Raw genomic sequence first — 18,539 nt, forward strand, 5'->3', positions numbered from 1 at the left:
GAATGTTGCAAAGTTATATCATTTTATGAGTATATTTGTAATATGTTGATGCTTGAGTCATAATTGTCTTCCACTAATATAATACAATAAACATAAAAGCTAAGAAAGGTATTTTTAAATACTTTATTTAAAAAACAAGAGAATGGTGTATAAAAATACATGTATGCATATGTGAACTCAATAGCATACTACGTTTACTGCATGTTGTTACATATAAGTAAAACATTCTAAGCTGAAATATATAAACTTGGCAAGAAAGAAATTTGACAAGTTATTATATTTGAGGCTCTAGCCATAAAGCATGAAGTGATATGCATTTGTGATGTCTTTTGTTTCATTACTGAACCACCTTTGTTGGTGTCTGGAAGTAATCATTCCTGAATATTTCGTTAAGTAGTCCTCCAATGGTAGTTCGTAGCCAATGAGGAGCACAGCATGTGAACCAGTACTGAAAAAGAAACAATATTTTCAACAGACAGAAAAACAATATCACACAATATATATAGGAAAGTGCCAATGACCAGGGCACAGTGAAAAGAAAATTAGACAAGAATTTGTAATACAAACATTTCAGTCTGAAAGCTCTATGTGTAGGACTGTTGGCATAGTCATAATATTGGTGCCTTGCCCCTTTTCCATTCACAATCATCGGAAACACTTATTTTATTTTAAAGTTTGTATTTTAAATATTTTTTTGTCAAATTAAAGTACATGTGATGACCTAAAATTCCTGTGAGTTTCTTCACTAAGTTGGTATCCTACCCCCAGGTCAAGCCATCAGAGCTTTTTTGTATATTTTTATTGATATGCTAATTATACAAATATGTATGTGTGTGATTATGTAAAACCAATTTTGAGTACTTAATATAAATCAATTTATTATGTATTTTGGTGCACATATTCTCTGTATATCAACCTTGTAATATCTTTGTAATCTCATTACATCTTAAACATTGTAGACAAAACAGTGTTTTGGCTTTTAAAAGTTTAAAGTTCCAAAAGAAAGGGCAGCTGGTAACAGACACAAACCAAACATACATAAATTCCAAATGAGAGTGGAGTAGGTCAGCTGTTGGAACTCTGGCTTGGAAGGAAGGGGCTGTTTTGCTCCTGTGGCCTTGTATTGGAACACAGACAGATCTCCTGAAATGGAAGCTGCAAAAAAATTGGATTACTGGGCTTGCTAGATTGCATTGGTGTCCAAATAGCTGGTAAAACAGGTTTATTTGGAATGTTCTTTGAAGTAATTATGGTGTGCTGAACAGCCTGGTGCCCTGTTACCATGGAATATTAGTATGCCACAGGCAGCCTTCCACCTGCTAAGATGTACTAAGGGTAACATGAGTCTGTCTACCTCATGACAAGCAAACCCATGAAATATTTCATTAATATATAAATCATCCAGGTACAAACAATAAGGATTACAACCTCTAAAATTTAGGGTTTTGGCTTGATTATTAAAGAAAAGTAATAGTCAATATACTTTTGTGCATATATCAAATTACAGTTAATTAAAGTTACTATATTCTCCTGATTTTCCAATTGGTTTCAGTTGAGATTACAATTGAAACCAATACATTCCGATAGCTGTATTAGGCATCCGATACAATCCAATTCATTACAATTGAAACCAATTCAATCAAATTTAAATTTCAATTGGAACCAATAGAAAATTCCAGCTGGGAACATACTTTGCATACAGAATGTTGTAACCTCCAGAAAAAATTAAATTTGAATTCTTTACAACATTTAGGGGAAGAAATTTACCCTACTAATTAGTAAAAACGGCATCATGAAAATATTGAATCAATCAACTTACTTGGAAGCCATGTGCCCAGTATCCAGTTGAATGTGGCACCAAGCCCAATGTGTTTACAGCATTGCGGGAATAAGTGATTGCATCTGGTACAAACAAGCTCCTCTCCAGCAAACGTTTGCTGAAGGCATTCATTTTAGTGGTGACAAAAAATGGAGACAAATGTTGTACTGTGACTCCTGTGTTCTTTGTCTCATGTTGGAGAGCTTCAGTGAAATTCTTCACGAACACCTGCTTCAAGAAATGATTGACATGCCATTATTTGGAATTTACATGCTGCTAAAATATTACCAAAATTAATATTTTACTAATACTAATACTAGAATTATTACAAATGTGGTATACAATTAGAACTTTCTTCATTATTTGCAATGTCCTGGATATCATACTCTGTGCCAATATACACATACAGTCAACTCCACTTATAATGAATCCCTGAGGACATAATTGGTTCACTATATCCGAAGTCCAGTAAAACCAAAATACTTTCCCTTATTCTGAATTGAAGTTAGTAGTGACACAGGAAATAAAAGACCCAAGGCATAAGTAGTTTAACACAATCCCACCACTTGTCCATTATCTCAGCCATGAGCCACTTTCCATTCCATTTCAATTGCTCCATATGTTAGCAAAGCAAAAACACACAGGAAACTGTTTCTTCAAGTTAACATAATATTTTGAAGAACTGTACTCTTACTTATGATACTAACAATGGGGTGATTTTTCATGGACATTTCATTTTTACATTCACTAAAACCGAAGTTGAGGTTTCACTACAAACCAAATTTGAAATGTACAAGGGCCACTCAAGGTGAGACTTTTATTTCTGGGGAAAGAATGGAAAGTCCTAAAAGCACAAAATTATGTCACTTAAAGTATTCTCCCTGCATGTCCAGAGGGAGTAGCAGCACCAATTGACCCAGGTGGTGCACCATGTAACGTTCTTTCCTTTAAATTAACTTGCGGAAACACACACATTGGGGGAATGTGATTCCCAGTTGCACTAATTGCCATAATCATTGTGACATTGTTTCCATGTTCAGCAGATGTCACACTACCAATCTGCCTTATTCCTTTTGGAGCTACAATTTTCCCTGGAGTTTGAACCACATACATTCCAGTCTTGTCACAGTTCCAAATTCATTCAGGGGAGATCTGTTCAAAGTGGTTATGAACACTTTCAACATTGTCAAGATTAAGCCTACATTTGTTTTGTTAAAATTGGTCACCCTTCCTAAAGATGTAACTCGTTATAGATTATAAAATTCAACATTTATATATTTTTTTCTAAAATATATGTGGTACACCATATTTAATCCATTAGATGAAGGAAAGGAAGTATTATGGGGCAGGGGTGCCCACAGCCAGGTTTGCGGACACAGGTTGAGTCTACCCTAGAGTATAGAAGGTATGGAGGGAGCCATGAGCTTGCATTCTGGATGAGGGAAATGAAGCCGTGTGGGGAAGGGGGTGAGGTAAAACCACCATCTTAGGTAGCACCATTGTTACAGCTGATACATGGTGGCAGTAAGGATTTGAGCATGGAATGTCAGTTTATAGTGTATAATTTCTGTACATAATGGTAACATTGCGAGTAGACAATAAATGAGAAACTACGTCTCTGTGTGCAGTTTTTGGATGCAACAATACAAGTGGCAGAAAATTTTAAAAAGCAAGGAATTATGAACCACCATGTAGATTATATTCCACATATAAATATGTTTACAGCATATTATACATGCATTTCTGTTATGGTATGCATAAAATTTAAAATTGTGATGTATCTGAATATCAAAAATCGTTCGCATGTTACCTAAAGATAAATATTAGAAATGTGCATATGCATGTAAAATAAACTACGTTGCAATCTTTGTGGGATGTAAATTCATTTTACGAACAGGGAGACTTCAGACATGCGACAAGAGACACTTGTCGCTTGGAAACCAACTACCAGAAATAAATGAGACGACCTAAACTGAAGCTGTATGTGTCACTCGGACTGGGCTGTTTTCTCAATACCGTCCATCGTGTCGCCTCGGTCTGTTTGTACTGCATGCACGGTGAATGTTTTGCTTTAGACTGAAGGGGTCCGTCGCTTGCCACCTTCCATAAGGGAGCTTTCAGATCGAGGCCACATATGTTGTATGGGAACCAACCAGCCGACAGCAACGTTTAACACATTAGCAGCACGGCAGGCCGCACAAGCCTGCGTTTGATTTGTGAAATCTTGTATCGCTTGTTGCTTCAGTGTGATAAATAAAGTAGAGTATAACATAGGTAAATGAACACACCCCAACATGTAAAAAGGTCCATATGTGTTTGCGTTTTCCTCAAAATTACTTTCTAAGAACTTTTGTTTCTGATTATTTAAACACTTAAAGAAACATAACAAGCATTTTCCCAAAATAATTTTCCTCTCGCTGAATGTTAAACAAATGGATGCAATTTGGCTTCATCTGACATCACACATGTTCTCTCTATGTCCTTCGATATTCTAAGCGACTACCCAACTTATTGGGGTGATTTTTTTGTGATGGAAATTTGACCAAGTGAACAGTACAGCATTGGACACAAGTTGAATTACGTTATTAATTAACCATTGCTGTTATAGAAATAATTTGTAGACTGCCGAGGGAATTGTAACGGGTAATATGTATTATCGGGAGGCATGGGCGTAAATTGGGACCTAATTTTGAGGGGGTAGAATTAAACTTGCACCTAATTTTGAGGAGGCAGAATCAAATTGGACCTATTTTTGAGGGGGCTGAATTAAACTTGGGCCTAATTTTGAGGGTATAATCAAATGGGCCTAATTTTGAGGAGGCAGAATTTCCTAATTTTGAATGTGTAGAATCAAACTGGGCTACTTTTCATCTGGTAGAATCAAACTGGGCCTAATTTTGAGAGGGCAGAGTTATACTTGGGCCTAATTTTGAGGGGGTAGAATCAAACCTGGGCCTTAACTTTGGGAATAGAGAATCGAAAAGTTTTCCATCCCATAAAAACAACGTCCAGGATAATTTGCTAAATAACTGTGACGTTTGAGAAATCACAAATATTACTCTTTATTACTTGGCTTCTCAGGTCCCCAAACTTGTCAATTTTAATAAACAAACGTGAAAATTTTGGAGGGGCAAGTGCCCCCGCCAAGTTATTCCTATGTAGGGAGGGAAAATATCGAACTCTTACATATTAGGCCTTGACTTGACACGTTGGTTCTGGTGGTCGATTGAGAATTAAACGTTGCGGGGACAATACCCAACCAGAATATCAGTGTTATGTCTAGATTATGACTGGAATTTTAGTTAGCAGGGATTGAGCATTAAATTGGAGGGGGAAGATATCCAACTCTTCTGTATTACTATTGCACCGTTACGGATTTTTGGTGTGGGGACCGACAATTATTATTATTATTTATTTATTTATTTTTATTGTTTTGGAAGGGGCAACTCTTCAATATCAACAGTAAGTCTAAAATTGTCATGGAAATTTTGGTGGGAGGATTGAGTATTAAATTTTGAGGGGGGATGCTTGATAAAGTGTTAAACCTTAGGTTGTCAAGGGATTTCTGTAGTGGGGGAGGGTTGAAGGGTTCGAACATTATATTTTGGGAACGATATTTAGCGATATCTTATGCACACGTTTTAGGCGCCGCACCAGCGAAAAAAGCTGGAAAAGAGCAAATATCCTATGGAAGTACTGACGCCCCCCATTAAATTAATATCCTTTCAAGCCTGCAAAGAAATGTATGTAAAACATTTCTTGCTCGCAATAATGTGTTACAAATATGCATGTTCGTCGTTTTGATGAACTGCTTGTGAAGAATTACACTACAGCTGCATTACGAGACATAAACAATATTCTCGATTAATAATATCACTTCATTTTGATGATTTAATTCTATTGGCAATATTATTGTACTTCATAGTAACACCTTGCACATTACCCGATAAAACAGAAAAAAATAATGTCAAATCGCATTTCTAACTTCTTGTCGCAGAACAATTTTACTCTAGGAAGTGAAATTTGCACTTAAGATAAAATCCATGTAATTATTGCTATGCATTACTAAAATAATTATACAGTATTTACCCAAGCAGAAGGGGCGATTTCTTTGAAGGAGGCGCTTTATTATATTCTCGACCCAACCTTAGGAATTTCTATCTAAGCTTCTGTATGTGTCTCGTGAAACAATAATTGAATCGGTCACAAGAACAAGCCAGTTTTGAATTTTTTATCTTAAGTTGTATTACAATTCGTGTTAAATATTTTTTAAAAAATCTTATTCTCCGCATGTAAACAATGTTTAAATTCATATTTACATAATTTACTTTATGACATTTGAAATTAACTTAAGCATTTAACCAATCAATGATGCTAGCTTTCCGTTATTTCGAAAATTTGAACAATACAAAAATATGGACAGTTTAACAGACTATTGTATTCAAATAAGAAGCAATTATTACGTATTCATCCAAACTATTGGAGAGAAATTATGATAAACGGTTTTGAGGGTAATGTGCCCACTGTTTAGGGGGAGACAGATCAAGTATAGTAGTAATTGAAGCTTTAAAAGTTGGTTTCAGTAAATATGATGTCGTAATTAAATACTTTATGGGGATTGTTACTTGATTTGGGGGGGCATTAGTCTTGGGGGAATGAGCATTCCTGCAAGGTACACTTCTGTTCACAGAAAGTGGCACACTCGTTAGAGTTGAAGTCCAGCTTCGGGTCTGGCAGTACAGCCGAAGTAAGTGTTCGGAAACCAGCAGTGTTGCTTACTATCAAACATTTTAACCACATGCTGGGAATTTTGTGTCTCTCAGACTCAAAGAAAGGGCAAACGGAAAGATTGCAGCGTAAATATTAATTAACTGGACTGTCCACGTCTACATTGAAAGTAATGCAAATGCGAAAAATTCGTGAAAAATATATTTAAAAAAACAACGCATTTTTGACGTTCGTGAAGAAGTGGTTATCACAATACATTAGAATGCGAGGGTCCCCGGTTCGAATTTGGCCTGAGCATGGGTGTTCTTTTTGAGTCTCTCTTCATCGTTGCGAGTAGCCGAAAATGGAAGAAAAGCAACACTAAATAGCGAAAAAACGCAATTTGAATAAGCGAGACGGAAATATTGCTGCTGTAATTCCTGAAAAATGATGCAAAAAAAAAAAAAAAAACTTTTCTTTCTTAAAAAGTGTTATCCTAGCCCGGGAGAAGGCTTAGAGAATATATAAACTCCTACCCCATCCACTTTGGCAAGAATAATCGCAAAGCTGGCACTGAATATGCGATGGGAAAAATAATAGAAATCCGAAGCAAGAAGAGTTTATGTCACAGCCAGGGAGGCACATGAGAGGAAGAACCCCTCCCCCACAAGCACACACACATCAGTCATCCAGGCTATTAACAATAGTGGTAATTTAAGCTTTAAAAAGTTGGTTTCAGTAGGTATGATGCCGTAATTAAATACTTTATGGGGATTGTGACTTGATTTGGGGGGGGGGTCATTAGTCTTGGGGGGGATGAGCATCCCTGCAAGGTACCTACAACAGTCTCCCCATCTCTCTCTCTCTCTCTCTCTCTCTCTCTCCCTCTCACACACACACACACACTTCATCATCTTAATACCTTTGATCCCATCAAAATAAATTTCGAAAATTACCTTGTGTTATTCCACTTGGATTGAAAATAGTGCTACTTAACTTTGATGCTGCATAAACATTCATTAGTGGCAGAGGCTGCAATTCTGCTCCAGAAGAGACGTTTACAATCGCCCCTCGCCCTCGTTCCTTCATCTGAGGCAAAATCATGTGCGTCATCATAGTTGTTGCTCCAATGTTCACATTCATTATGCTCCACAGTTCCCTTTCTGGAACTTCATCCACATACATGGGGTATGTGTATTGACAACCTACATTGTTAACTGAAAGAAAAACAAACACCTCAGTACGTATGGATAGTATCAAAGTTCAGATAAGAGGTTTTTGCCATGCAAGTGGTTAAGTTTCGTGAAGTGATCTCGCCATCAACTCTGTCTTGGGAATGTGTGGAGCAAGGCCGTTCTTAATCGTATGGAAAGGGAGAAAGCGAGTGAGTGGAGCAAAGCAGGTCGTGTCCTCTGAAGTCATTACTTGCACAGAGACTTATTTTCGTTTACTTGCTCCAGAGATTCCCAGGACAGAGAGTGTATACCAGTTGCATAGCGCATTTGTCCCTGAACCCCCCCCCCCCATGTAATATGTTGGAAGCCTCTTAGTGTAAAGAAATATCGATAATACTATTACGTATATATCATTGATGTAAGCGGTTAGCTATAGTCTCCTCCATACAATTGTACCAAAAATTTACTTTTATCCAAAATACCCTACTTTCCCATTTTTGGTTTGGTTTGAGTTGGTGTTTTAAGTCCACTTTATGCACAGTAAGGCTAATCGGGACTGGACCTACAGTTTAAAGTGGAATCCGAACCACTTGTGCCTCCACCGGGTATCGAACCCGGGACTCCTTGATTACAAGGCGAGGACGCTACCACTGCGCCATCGGGGAGGCCCTTTTTCCATTTTTGGTTATCGACTTATACATATATCATACATATGTATATTAGTGTGCTAGCTTCTGGAAACGAAATCAGGATCACAGATTTTGATGATATGTATCTCTCTGATAAGTGATAGGAACAAAAAAAAGGGGGGATCCCAATCTCCACCCGCATACATTCAGAGGTATACGTTTATCGTCCTGGTGCCTTTAAATAAAAACCTCAGAATTGTGGGTCCCCGTTGTTCTTCTGTTCTTTATTTGTGTTAGCACATCGCGCTACCACGCCAGGGGTCCCAGGTTCGAATTCCGCCCTTTGCATGGATGTTTGTGAGTGTCCATTCGTCAATTTCATCATATCATCTATCATCACTCATCCCCATTTTCGCAAATTAGCCAAAAGTGGCACAAAAGCGAAGTAAAATAAAGCAAATTAATCAATCAATCAATTTATTTGTTTTATTTCACTTTGATTTACAATAGTTGATTAGTTTACAATGTATGGTGATATGGATTGTTTGTTTGTGTCTGAAGTTGTACTTAAGATATACATAAAGATAATATACAGGGTGATTCTTATAGAACCGGCCTGATGAATTTGCTAATAATGATGCAGGTGATGCACATAACCACTCACAATTACGACATAATAATCAGTTGGCTGTGCTGAGTCGAATGGTATGCGGATTGGTCGACAGGTGGCAGCACTTATGCTGCAAGGTTAACCCTTAACCGACACACCTAAAAAGACACTTAGACATACCTGGGTCCCTATGACCCAGCTTTTTTTTATGTATATAAAGAGTTTGAAATTCACAATATTTGCTCATGCTGCCTTGAAAAGTGTTTAATGGTAGTTGAAACAACAGTATGTTCATATGATAAAAAAATATATTCACACTGTAACAATTAGATATATTTTGATAAATATATTTATATCATGACAAAATATGCATATATAGAAATGAGTGTATACGAAGAACTATCTGCGTCATTCTCTCCAATCTTCATATGTGAGAGTCCCTAATGTGCCAGTAAATAAATACTAATTATATTAATTATAAAACATAGAAATAAGAAAAATAGAACAACTACAGTTTGACCAAAGCCTTACGGTGATAGTGTTGGTATAGTACCTTTCTCTATGTAATTTTTCTCACTTTTCAAAACAATTTAGGCAACGTGTATACGTTTTTACCATAAAATAAATTCGATTTGTCAGTCTTACTGCCATATTCAGCTTCTTCTACATTGGCAGATTCGCCTTCTTCCTCTACACTTTCCTCTGTATGTCATTCATGTTCACTGATCTCTTATTCACTATCAGCACCACTGATATTATCAATATCTGTTAGGGGATCATTCAAGATTGCAAGGGTATCTTTTTCGTTCACAATCCTCAATGTAAAAATTACGTTAACACAAAAAGTAACACTAACGACACACCTGGGTCCTGTGGACCCGATTTTAGCTGTTTTTTGGCACATTTAGTACCCTCACAGCGTTAACCACTCCACCGGGTCGAATAGAACAAAGGGCTAAGAGACTACTGAGCCAGTCACATCATTGCTACCAATCACTTCGTAATGAAAAGCAAAACAAATTTCCGTCGGGTCCAAAGTACCCTCGAGGATTTACTGAAGGACAGGGTGTATGCAAACAAACCGCATGCGTTACAATTTTAAAGGGCAGCATTTCGGCTGAATTCTGGAACATCACCGGAGAAACCCCGCGGCGAGTCACGGCGAATATGCAAACGCGGGTGGAGGCTACCTTCTTGAAAACGGCTGACACCTTCAACACATGCTCTGATCACAATCAACGGCACACTATCCAAGGTACTTCATGTATAAATTAAATCTATATGGTATATTTTACATTACAGCTCATTTTGTAGGGCGGCGTTGCCCTGTAATCGAGGGGTCCCGGGTTCGATACCCAGTTCATCATCGCCTTGTAATCAAAGGTCCCGGGTTCGATACCCGATTGAGGCACATAGTGGTTCGGATCTCACTTTAAACTGTAGGTCCAGTCCCGATTAGCCTTACTGTCCATAAAGTGGACTTAAAACACCAAATCAACCAAATCAATCATTTTGTAGGGTCGGTTCTTTTAGAATCACCCTATATAATATTTATAAAATAAATGAAAAAGTAATAGCACAATATAAGATACTTTATAAATAAACAATATATATCTGAAAGGTAAAGAGGGAGAAGAATTTTTGATAGACCTATAAGAGTTGCAGAAAAGTATGAGTTTGATAAGGATTTTTTGGAAATTCAGGGAATATGGGTTCCTGGAAACCTCAGGAACTTTAAGGTGGGTGTAGCTTCAATCCCATAAGCCATCCCCTGGTGTTGTTGGGCCAAGATTCAACAGAAAAGTCGCCCACATTCGCCTTCTAATGCTAATAATGACTAATATAGTCAAGCAAATTTATCATTTCAATATCGGGGTTGAACTGGACCTCTAGATTGTCGGCGTTGATCCAGAATCACAATATAAATTGTTATTTGCTAGAAAGAAATAGCGCACACTCTGGTCTTGTAAGATAGGTAATAGAGCGGCGATCGGTCTCTATTGACTGAAAATGCTTCACTCTATGAAAAGCTGATCGGAAGTACTCGACCCCCAAAATGTAGTTAACGCAAGGACATGAAGTTTAATTTTAATGTTAGTGGATTTAGATATTATTAATCATAATTTTAACGATGCTATTTTTTTCGATATACCGCAGAACATAGTATATTTCTTAGACTTTTTCATGAAACAAAAACTCTTTTCTTGAATAGATCATCAGTGCTCGAAGTGGGGCGACAGGATCACCCTGATCCTGTATCCCAGTTAAGAAAACTTTCATAAAGCATCCGCCAAGTTAGGATAATTTGCATAAGTTTCCCCTCCTCCCCCTCCCCCACCTAATGCATTGTCTCCAGTGACGATCCATATAAGCATCCTCCCTCCTATACCCCATATCTACATGTCAAGTTGGTTGGGCCCCTCTGGCTGAAGCAATGTGCCAATATATTATCATCTCAGTTCAGACATCGTCTCATGATATGCCACTGAAAACTCACTCGTCCATCTCCCGCATATAAATATAATAATAATAATGAACACTGAGTCGTGAAGTTATTTGTTGTGCCCGTTAACTCGCACTAAACAGCTAAATCTCTTGATACGTATTCTAAGTTCACCGACAAAAAAGCGGGCTTTCTATTCAGTGCTCACCTCAAAGGATCATCACTGTTTACAATCTTTACGCATGCCCAATATAAAATTATACTTATAATAATATTCTCTTTAATTGAGTCAGTGTGTCTTAAATGAAGGTAACAGGAAAATCGCAGTTTGTGACTTACGTGTCTTTTTCCGATTTGTCATTTGTAATTATTTAATTATTTTTAGGAGTCGTTGTGATAGTCTGGTAATTTCCCATTATTTTTTAAATTTTTTTTTGTTACCCTGTATTTTCTTGAATATAAATTATTTAAGTAGTTTAAGTAGAGCACAATAGAATTTCTAACCATAGAATTTATTTTCGGAATTTTTAAAACTCATGTAACCATTTTTTACTTGTATTAAGTGGTAGAATAATAAGGCAAGAAGTTCTGGTCTGGTTCCTCCATTTACACTCATTTTTTTATTTTGTTATTTTGTTGGAATACTTTATTTCCTGTTATAGATTATAAATAATAATAACATAACATACAATCCGTGGCTCTACAGCCCTGGAAGGGCCTTGGGCCGACTGCGAGTCTCCCTCCCACAATCCTACCTAGAGGTGTGGAGATCTTCAACCGATAATGAGGTGACGTTTGGTCACCACGTCGAACCCTCAGCCGTTATAGGAGATTTCCCAGACCGGGTTACGCTACTCACTAGTAGCTCCCCAATTTCCTCACGATGGTGGGTTGCCACCGATCCTATACGCAGGCCGAAAACCCAGGCGGACTCGAACTCATGCCCTCCCGCACGGCCATGGAGGAGGACATAAAATAATAATAATAATAAACTCTCTTCCATTTTTGTAATAAGAAACGAAGGATGCAAATGTACAGGGGGTCGACTGACCGTTTTGATCCCTCCTCTCGATGCTCATTGCAGGGCCCACACATTTTTTATTTGACTGCAGACGGCACGGCACATTTTCGACCTGAGACGTCCTGCTTATTTTTACGCACATATCTTTAGCCTGCAGACAATTATATGTATATTGCATAACGAGTAGTACTAACCTGTGTTACAAGAGTTGTTCAAAGTGGTGGTCAACTGCATTCACACATTCCCGGGATCTTTTGATGAAATTTTGATACACACATTTGTTCTCTTTGCAAGTTGTTTTCTTGCCATTGCAACACACTACTGTCGGATTAAAAAATATGGATACTCGAGTTTCGAATCCAATTCAAAATTAACCAGTACACTTTACATAAAAACGAGTTACATCAAAATTTAGCTTATTCAATTCCTCGTTAATTTGCAGACATTGTTACATTCACCGTCTTACACCCAGCGGTCGGAGTAGTACATACATTTTACCAGTGGCGGCAATTAGGGCTGCATGGAAGGGGGACAGCTGCTCCCCCACTTTTTGCCCCCGCACGCCTCTTCATGCTAAGTCACCAAGAAAAAAAACAGTTTTGGCACCCAATATGCATTTCACCTAAGTATATGCGATCCAATTAAAACATATACTGTATACTTTTAGTGTGTGTAGCGACTTATTATATAATGCTGGTTCGTAAGTATATATAGGATCAGTTGTGTGAGGCGGGGTCGAACCAATCCATAAACCCCCTGGAATTGGCACCTTTTATTACAAGTTACAAAATAGCAGAAATAATGTTATTTTTATAGTTAATAACAGAAATACATTTCATTTATTTAATATTTGAACGAATAACTAAAATAAAAACTGTGTTAAATCAAAAAAATGAATGTACAATACAGGAACCAGATTGTGTTGTTTTCATATTCTAGCATTTAATGAAGAGACTCAAAATTCCAAAAAATTAAGTTTTATGCGAGAGGTCAGGTCAAACAACATAAACGTTATGACTAAATTTTTCTCCAACTTTTAAAGCTTTTTCTTGAACAGGGTATCTAAAAGTTAATAACAAAACAAAATAGTATGTATTTCAGTAAATGTACTGAATGCACTATCTACATGAAATGTAAAAAAGACAATGAAAAATAGTATGCTGGTTATTCACTCATCTTGGAGATCGAGTAGAAAAGTCTCCTCATGGAAAAAAGAACAGCAATAATAATAATAATAATAATAATAATAATAATAATAATAATAATAAATTTGGAATGAAATTGTTTTATTTTTATGATATTTTAATCACTATGGTATAATAATATACTATAATAATTATTACATAATATTTATTTTATAACAATATAATAATAATAATAATAATAATAGTGACAAGAATGCCTTTTGGTTTCACTTTAATAGAAAGAAGAGAAAAAATATTATCACTAAAATTATTTATGATAGTGATGTACTGTTCAATGAATATGATGTTGCTAATGCTTTTAGTGAGATTCTTCACAAATTTTTCTCAAAAAGAAGTCATGTAAATGTTAAAAATAGTAATCTTCATTCATACACTAACTTAATTTATTTACCTGTTATCTTCGAAAAGGATGTAAGTGATACAATTAACAAACTATAAAGCAGGTCTTCAATAGGTCCTGATGGCATACCTAATTTTGTTTTGTAAGCAAACAAGATGTTTTTGTACCATTGTTAACAAAAATTCTGAAAAAAAAGTGTTTATTCTACCTGTAACTAAAAACAAAGATGGAAAAGTCAATGATATTAATAATTATAGACCTATTACTATATTAAATGCCATGGCAAAGGTTTTTGAACACCTAATTGCTGACTATTTGTCTTCCTCTTCTAAACAATATATTGATGGAAATCAGTCATCAAATCATTACATAGTCTCCAACTATTATATTTATCAAAATAAAATCCAAGTGTGGGTCAGTCAAAAAGACTTAGGAATATTAATAGACTCCTATCATATTTGATGAGCACATTTCAGAAATTTGCAAAAGAGCAAAGAAGATGGTTGTTGGTTATATATTTTTCTCATGGAAAGTTTTTAAAAAAGAAGGAACCTTAATATACCTGTATAAAACGATAGTTCGTCCTATTCTTGAATATGCTACTGAATTATGGTTTCTGACAGCCACCAGTCACCTTCAAAAAGTCGAATCAGTTCAAAAACTTTTTTTAGGTTATTATGCACAAAGTTTTAAAAAAAATCTATGGCCAACATTACTCTGTATGGTTAACATAGTTGAATATGTTTACCTTAGAAGAAAGAAGAAAAATTAAAAGGATAAATTTTGTGTAGGTACTTAACTTTCCAAATCGACAGTGAATATTTGTTGAATAATCTATCTTATAAAATTCCCAGATATTTCCATAGGTATATCTCAATTCTTACATGTCCAAATAAGGCCAGAGGTTTAGTAGCTGATCTTGTTGAAACCTACAATTTGCATTTAAGATAGTAGGATCCACTGTATTATTTTATAATTATGTATTCAATTCTGTAATTTTAACCAATTTTGACATAGTGATGTACCTGGTTGAAAAATCATGCTCATCATTTAAATACATATTATTATTATTATTAATATATCATTAAAATTTTATCAATGGGCCTGGCCCCTCCTAAAAATTCTTACAATGCCCATGGAAACAATTATGAGTGAACCCAGCCCGAAATTTTTTTCTGTGAGTATCTCTTACCCAAAATTCCAATGGGAATGTTATACAGTTCCTTTCTGATCTCTTCGTAGACTTCCTGGCCTCTGCTGAAGTCCACCTGCACGATTTTGATCTGTACGGGATGTTGGGAGGCTAGGAAAGACAAGAATTACAATTATTGAAAAAAGTTTAACATTTTTTGTAGAAAATTCTTATTAAAAAAATATGTACACCGAATGATCATTAAATTATGATCACCCCAGTTCAAAGTGAACGTGGCCCATTGACCACGTGACGATCGAGAGGGACCGACCAACGGAGCATTGAGAAGGAGTCTATTTATCAGAAGGTAGTACACTCAGCGGCAAAGGTAACAGTAGGCAAATTGTCCATCAATATTTTCATTCTCTTTTTTTCCACATCCTATATTGTCTTAAGGCATTGAATTCTGTTGGTCCGATGCATATATTGTCCTTTCCTTATTAACGTTTCATGATCATCACGTTGTGGAAAACAGACTGAATGAAAATGGTGATAGACAAATTGCCAATTATTTATTTTGCCGTTGGGTATGCATATCTCGAAAAGGCGTATTTAGAGGCGTCCAGGGATCCCGATTCCCCTGAAATACTTACCAAGTACTAAAATACTTGTTTAGCATTTGTTGTGTAATCGAGGGTTATTTATTTCCCCTGAACTTCAAGGAATGCAAGGATTATATTGGGATCATACGGCTTTGTACCAAAGAAGATTTATACACACTACTACTTATGATAATATACATAAAATATTAATCAGGAACTTCACGTTTCATCAACATTATCTAACATTCTTTTTTTTTGGTATTCAATAAATATTATTATTTTTATTTATTTGATATTATTTCATTGTCAGGGCACTTTTTTTACGCAAATTTTGACGATGTTAACTACAAGTAAGCTAGATAATGAATACGTCCTGTTTGTATCTCTATTCTTATACCTTCTTTTTACCTGTTCATGTAATAATAACAATACAATATTAATTATACTCATATCATAAATTTATTTAAGGCAAAATGGAAAAATGGGAAAAAGCAAATGGAGAGCCACACGATGATTGGTAGCTACGTCTTCACGCAAAGGCAAATTCGAATGCCCTACAGAGTTAATAGCGAATATGGTGTTCCCTGCATTCCATACAACAATGTGGCATAGAGCAGGTAAGAGTACTGCGCTGTTCCTGAGAAATCGCGTCCCACTCCTAGAACAATGCTGTACGCAGCTCTGGAGGGGAACGAGGAGGGGTTTCCATCCTGCAATGCGTTGTCTGATTGTATCCCACGTATATTCTATTGGGTTCATATCTGGGGAACTCGCCGGCCAATCTATGCATTCCTCTGATTCCAGTGACTCATTAACCAGGTCCGCTCTATGCGTCCTTGCTTTATCGTCCATAAACAGGAAAGCAAGTTCCATTGCACCTCTGAATAGATGGAAGTATTGTTGGATAATCACATCCCGATATAACACGGAACCCCTAGAAAAGACGTGGAGACCATCATAATACCAGCCCACACAAAGATCCCAGCACCACCGAAAATATTACGTTAAATTATGTTGTCCTGGTTATATTGACACCATGTGTGTACATGGTGCTCGACATATTTTAATTAATATTATTTTAATTCATTCAATATAATAGCCGGACCCTGTGGCCGAGTGGTGAGTCTGCCTGCAACTCTTGCAGGAAGCAATTAATAGCGAGCTCCGCTCTTCGCGTGTGACGGCTGAGTGATCGAACTGCCCGAGTTAGCTAGGGCCGGATACGGTTTGCTAGTGTTGTGTTAGTTTCGTTTCATTTGGAGTGAGTGTGTGGTTTTGTATACAATTATTGAGTGACAGTGAAGATACGATGAAATAGACTTTCGCAAGTGTTTGTACGTGAAATTTGTGACAAAAGTGATAGGCGAACGGCTACTTAATGATTTTGGTGCTGAGGTCATCTATAGTGACGCAGATGGTGACCATAAGATTGAAGTAGAATGGGCCCACCAGAGACACATAATTGTACTAATCCATGTAGTGCCAACTGAATTAAGTGCAGAAGTGATAGGTCGAGTCATGAGTGTTTATGGAGAAGTGTTGAAAATTGAGGACGAGACATACTTTGCGGAACACATTTACCCTACTCGAACTGGACGTGTCCTGATTAAGATGATATTACGTAAACCCATACCTTCATATGTAATGATGAATGGAGACTCATACTGGGTGACATACCCTGGGCAAGCACGTACATGCCTGGCGTGTGCAGAAGTGGGGCATAATGTGGCACAGTGTCCCAAACGTCGATCCCCTGGAAACCAGTCCCGCAGGGGCCCAGTCAATATACCGTTGACAAAGTCCCGATGGTATATGATCCTACGTTGCTACCCGTGCGGACTAAACGAAGAGATTTAGCAACATCCGTTGCAGAAATCACTGCATCAGAAGACAACAAAGGAGGGAACACAGCCAGCCCCATAATCACCGATGTGGAGACAAGTACGAGTCATGAAGTTAGTGGGGAGAATATCCCACCAGGAGGCGAAGAGATGGAACTGACAACATTGACCAGTTCAGAGGAGTTTCATGACATCCTTCCCCCTCCCCCAGTGCTTTGTTCCCGGACGCAGAATTCCCTGTAGTTACCTCCCCTCTAAAATCACGTTTGCGATCCGTATTCAGGTTAAGGTCAGTGGCGGAAGAATCAATGGTATTACGTAGAAAGAAGAAGAAAAATAATGCAGGGGTAACCTCTACAATAGTTTCTAAAGAAATTAGAGTAGAAACTGACAACACAAATCTAGATTCTAAACAGATTAGTAAAACACATAATTTGGACAATGTACCTAAAGGAAAACTTTCTAATAACAACAAACCTCCCCCAGATTTATTTAGTGGACAGAGTCGTTAATGTTAGGAAGTAGGTGACCTTTAGTAATGTTGATGAGCTTACGTACTGTTTGTACGAGTGTAATGATAGTAGTATATACGAAGGAAAATTGATCGGAGATATACACTGGGTGACTGATAGTTATGATAGAGTGATAGAGTCTGTTTTCATATAAGTTTCTTGTTTGTAAAGAAGTTCAACGATTAGTACTACTTTGTTGCAATTTCTTTGATGTGTTCAATTATTCAGTTATTGGTCTTTTGGTTTTGTGGTGTTATCGTCGGGTATAATGTATACACCGAGAACCTTCACAATAGGAGGGATAAGGTGTCCCTAATAGGATGTAGGATAGATATGTTTACAACATTTCGAATAGCCACGATTAACATTAATAAACTCCAAAACAGGAATAAACAAGAGGCTCTGGGTGACTTTTTCATCCAGTCGTCTCTTGATATAGCCTTCCTCCAGGAGGTTCAAGTGACAAAGTTTGTTCTGCCCCCATCTATAGTAGTGTATAATAA

At 36.9% G+C, this 18,539-nt stretch overlaps 1 protein-coding gene across 1 annotated transcript in view; it reads right to left on the reverse strand.

Annotated features, from left to right (window-relative positions):
* Positions 1 to 109: 109 nt before the first annotated feature.
* LOC145984467 (inactive hydroxysteroid dehydrogenase-like protein 1) overlaps positions 110 to 18,539 on the reverse strand; it is a 180,598-nt gene continuing 162,168 nt past the window's right edge. Inside the window, exons 3-6 of the mRNA XM_083118126.1 lie at positions 15,142 to 15,252; positions 7,523 to 7,743; positions 1,820 to 2,047; positions 110 to 448 (exon numbers count right to left, since the gene is read on the reverse strand). Of these exons, the coding sequence (XP_082974252.1) occupies positions 338 to 448; positions 1,820 to 2,047; positions 7,523 to 7,743; positions 15,142 to 15,252 (671 nt within the window). The 3' untranslated portion in view covers positions 110 to 337. The remainder of the gene's footprint in view (positions 449 to 1,819; positions 2,048 to 7,522; positions 7,744 to 15,141; positions 15,253 to 18,539) is intronic.

This window comes from Lepisma saccharinum, chromosome 2, assembly GCF_977018435.1.
Source record: "Lepisma saccharinum chromosome 2, izLepSacc3.1, whole genome shotgun sequence".
In the NCBI taxonomy this organism is placed as follows: domain Eukaryota; kingdom Metazoa; phylum Arthropoda; class Insecta; order Zygentoma; family Lepismatidae; genus Lepisma; species Lepisma saccharinum.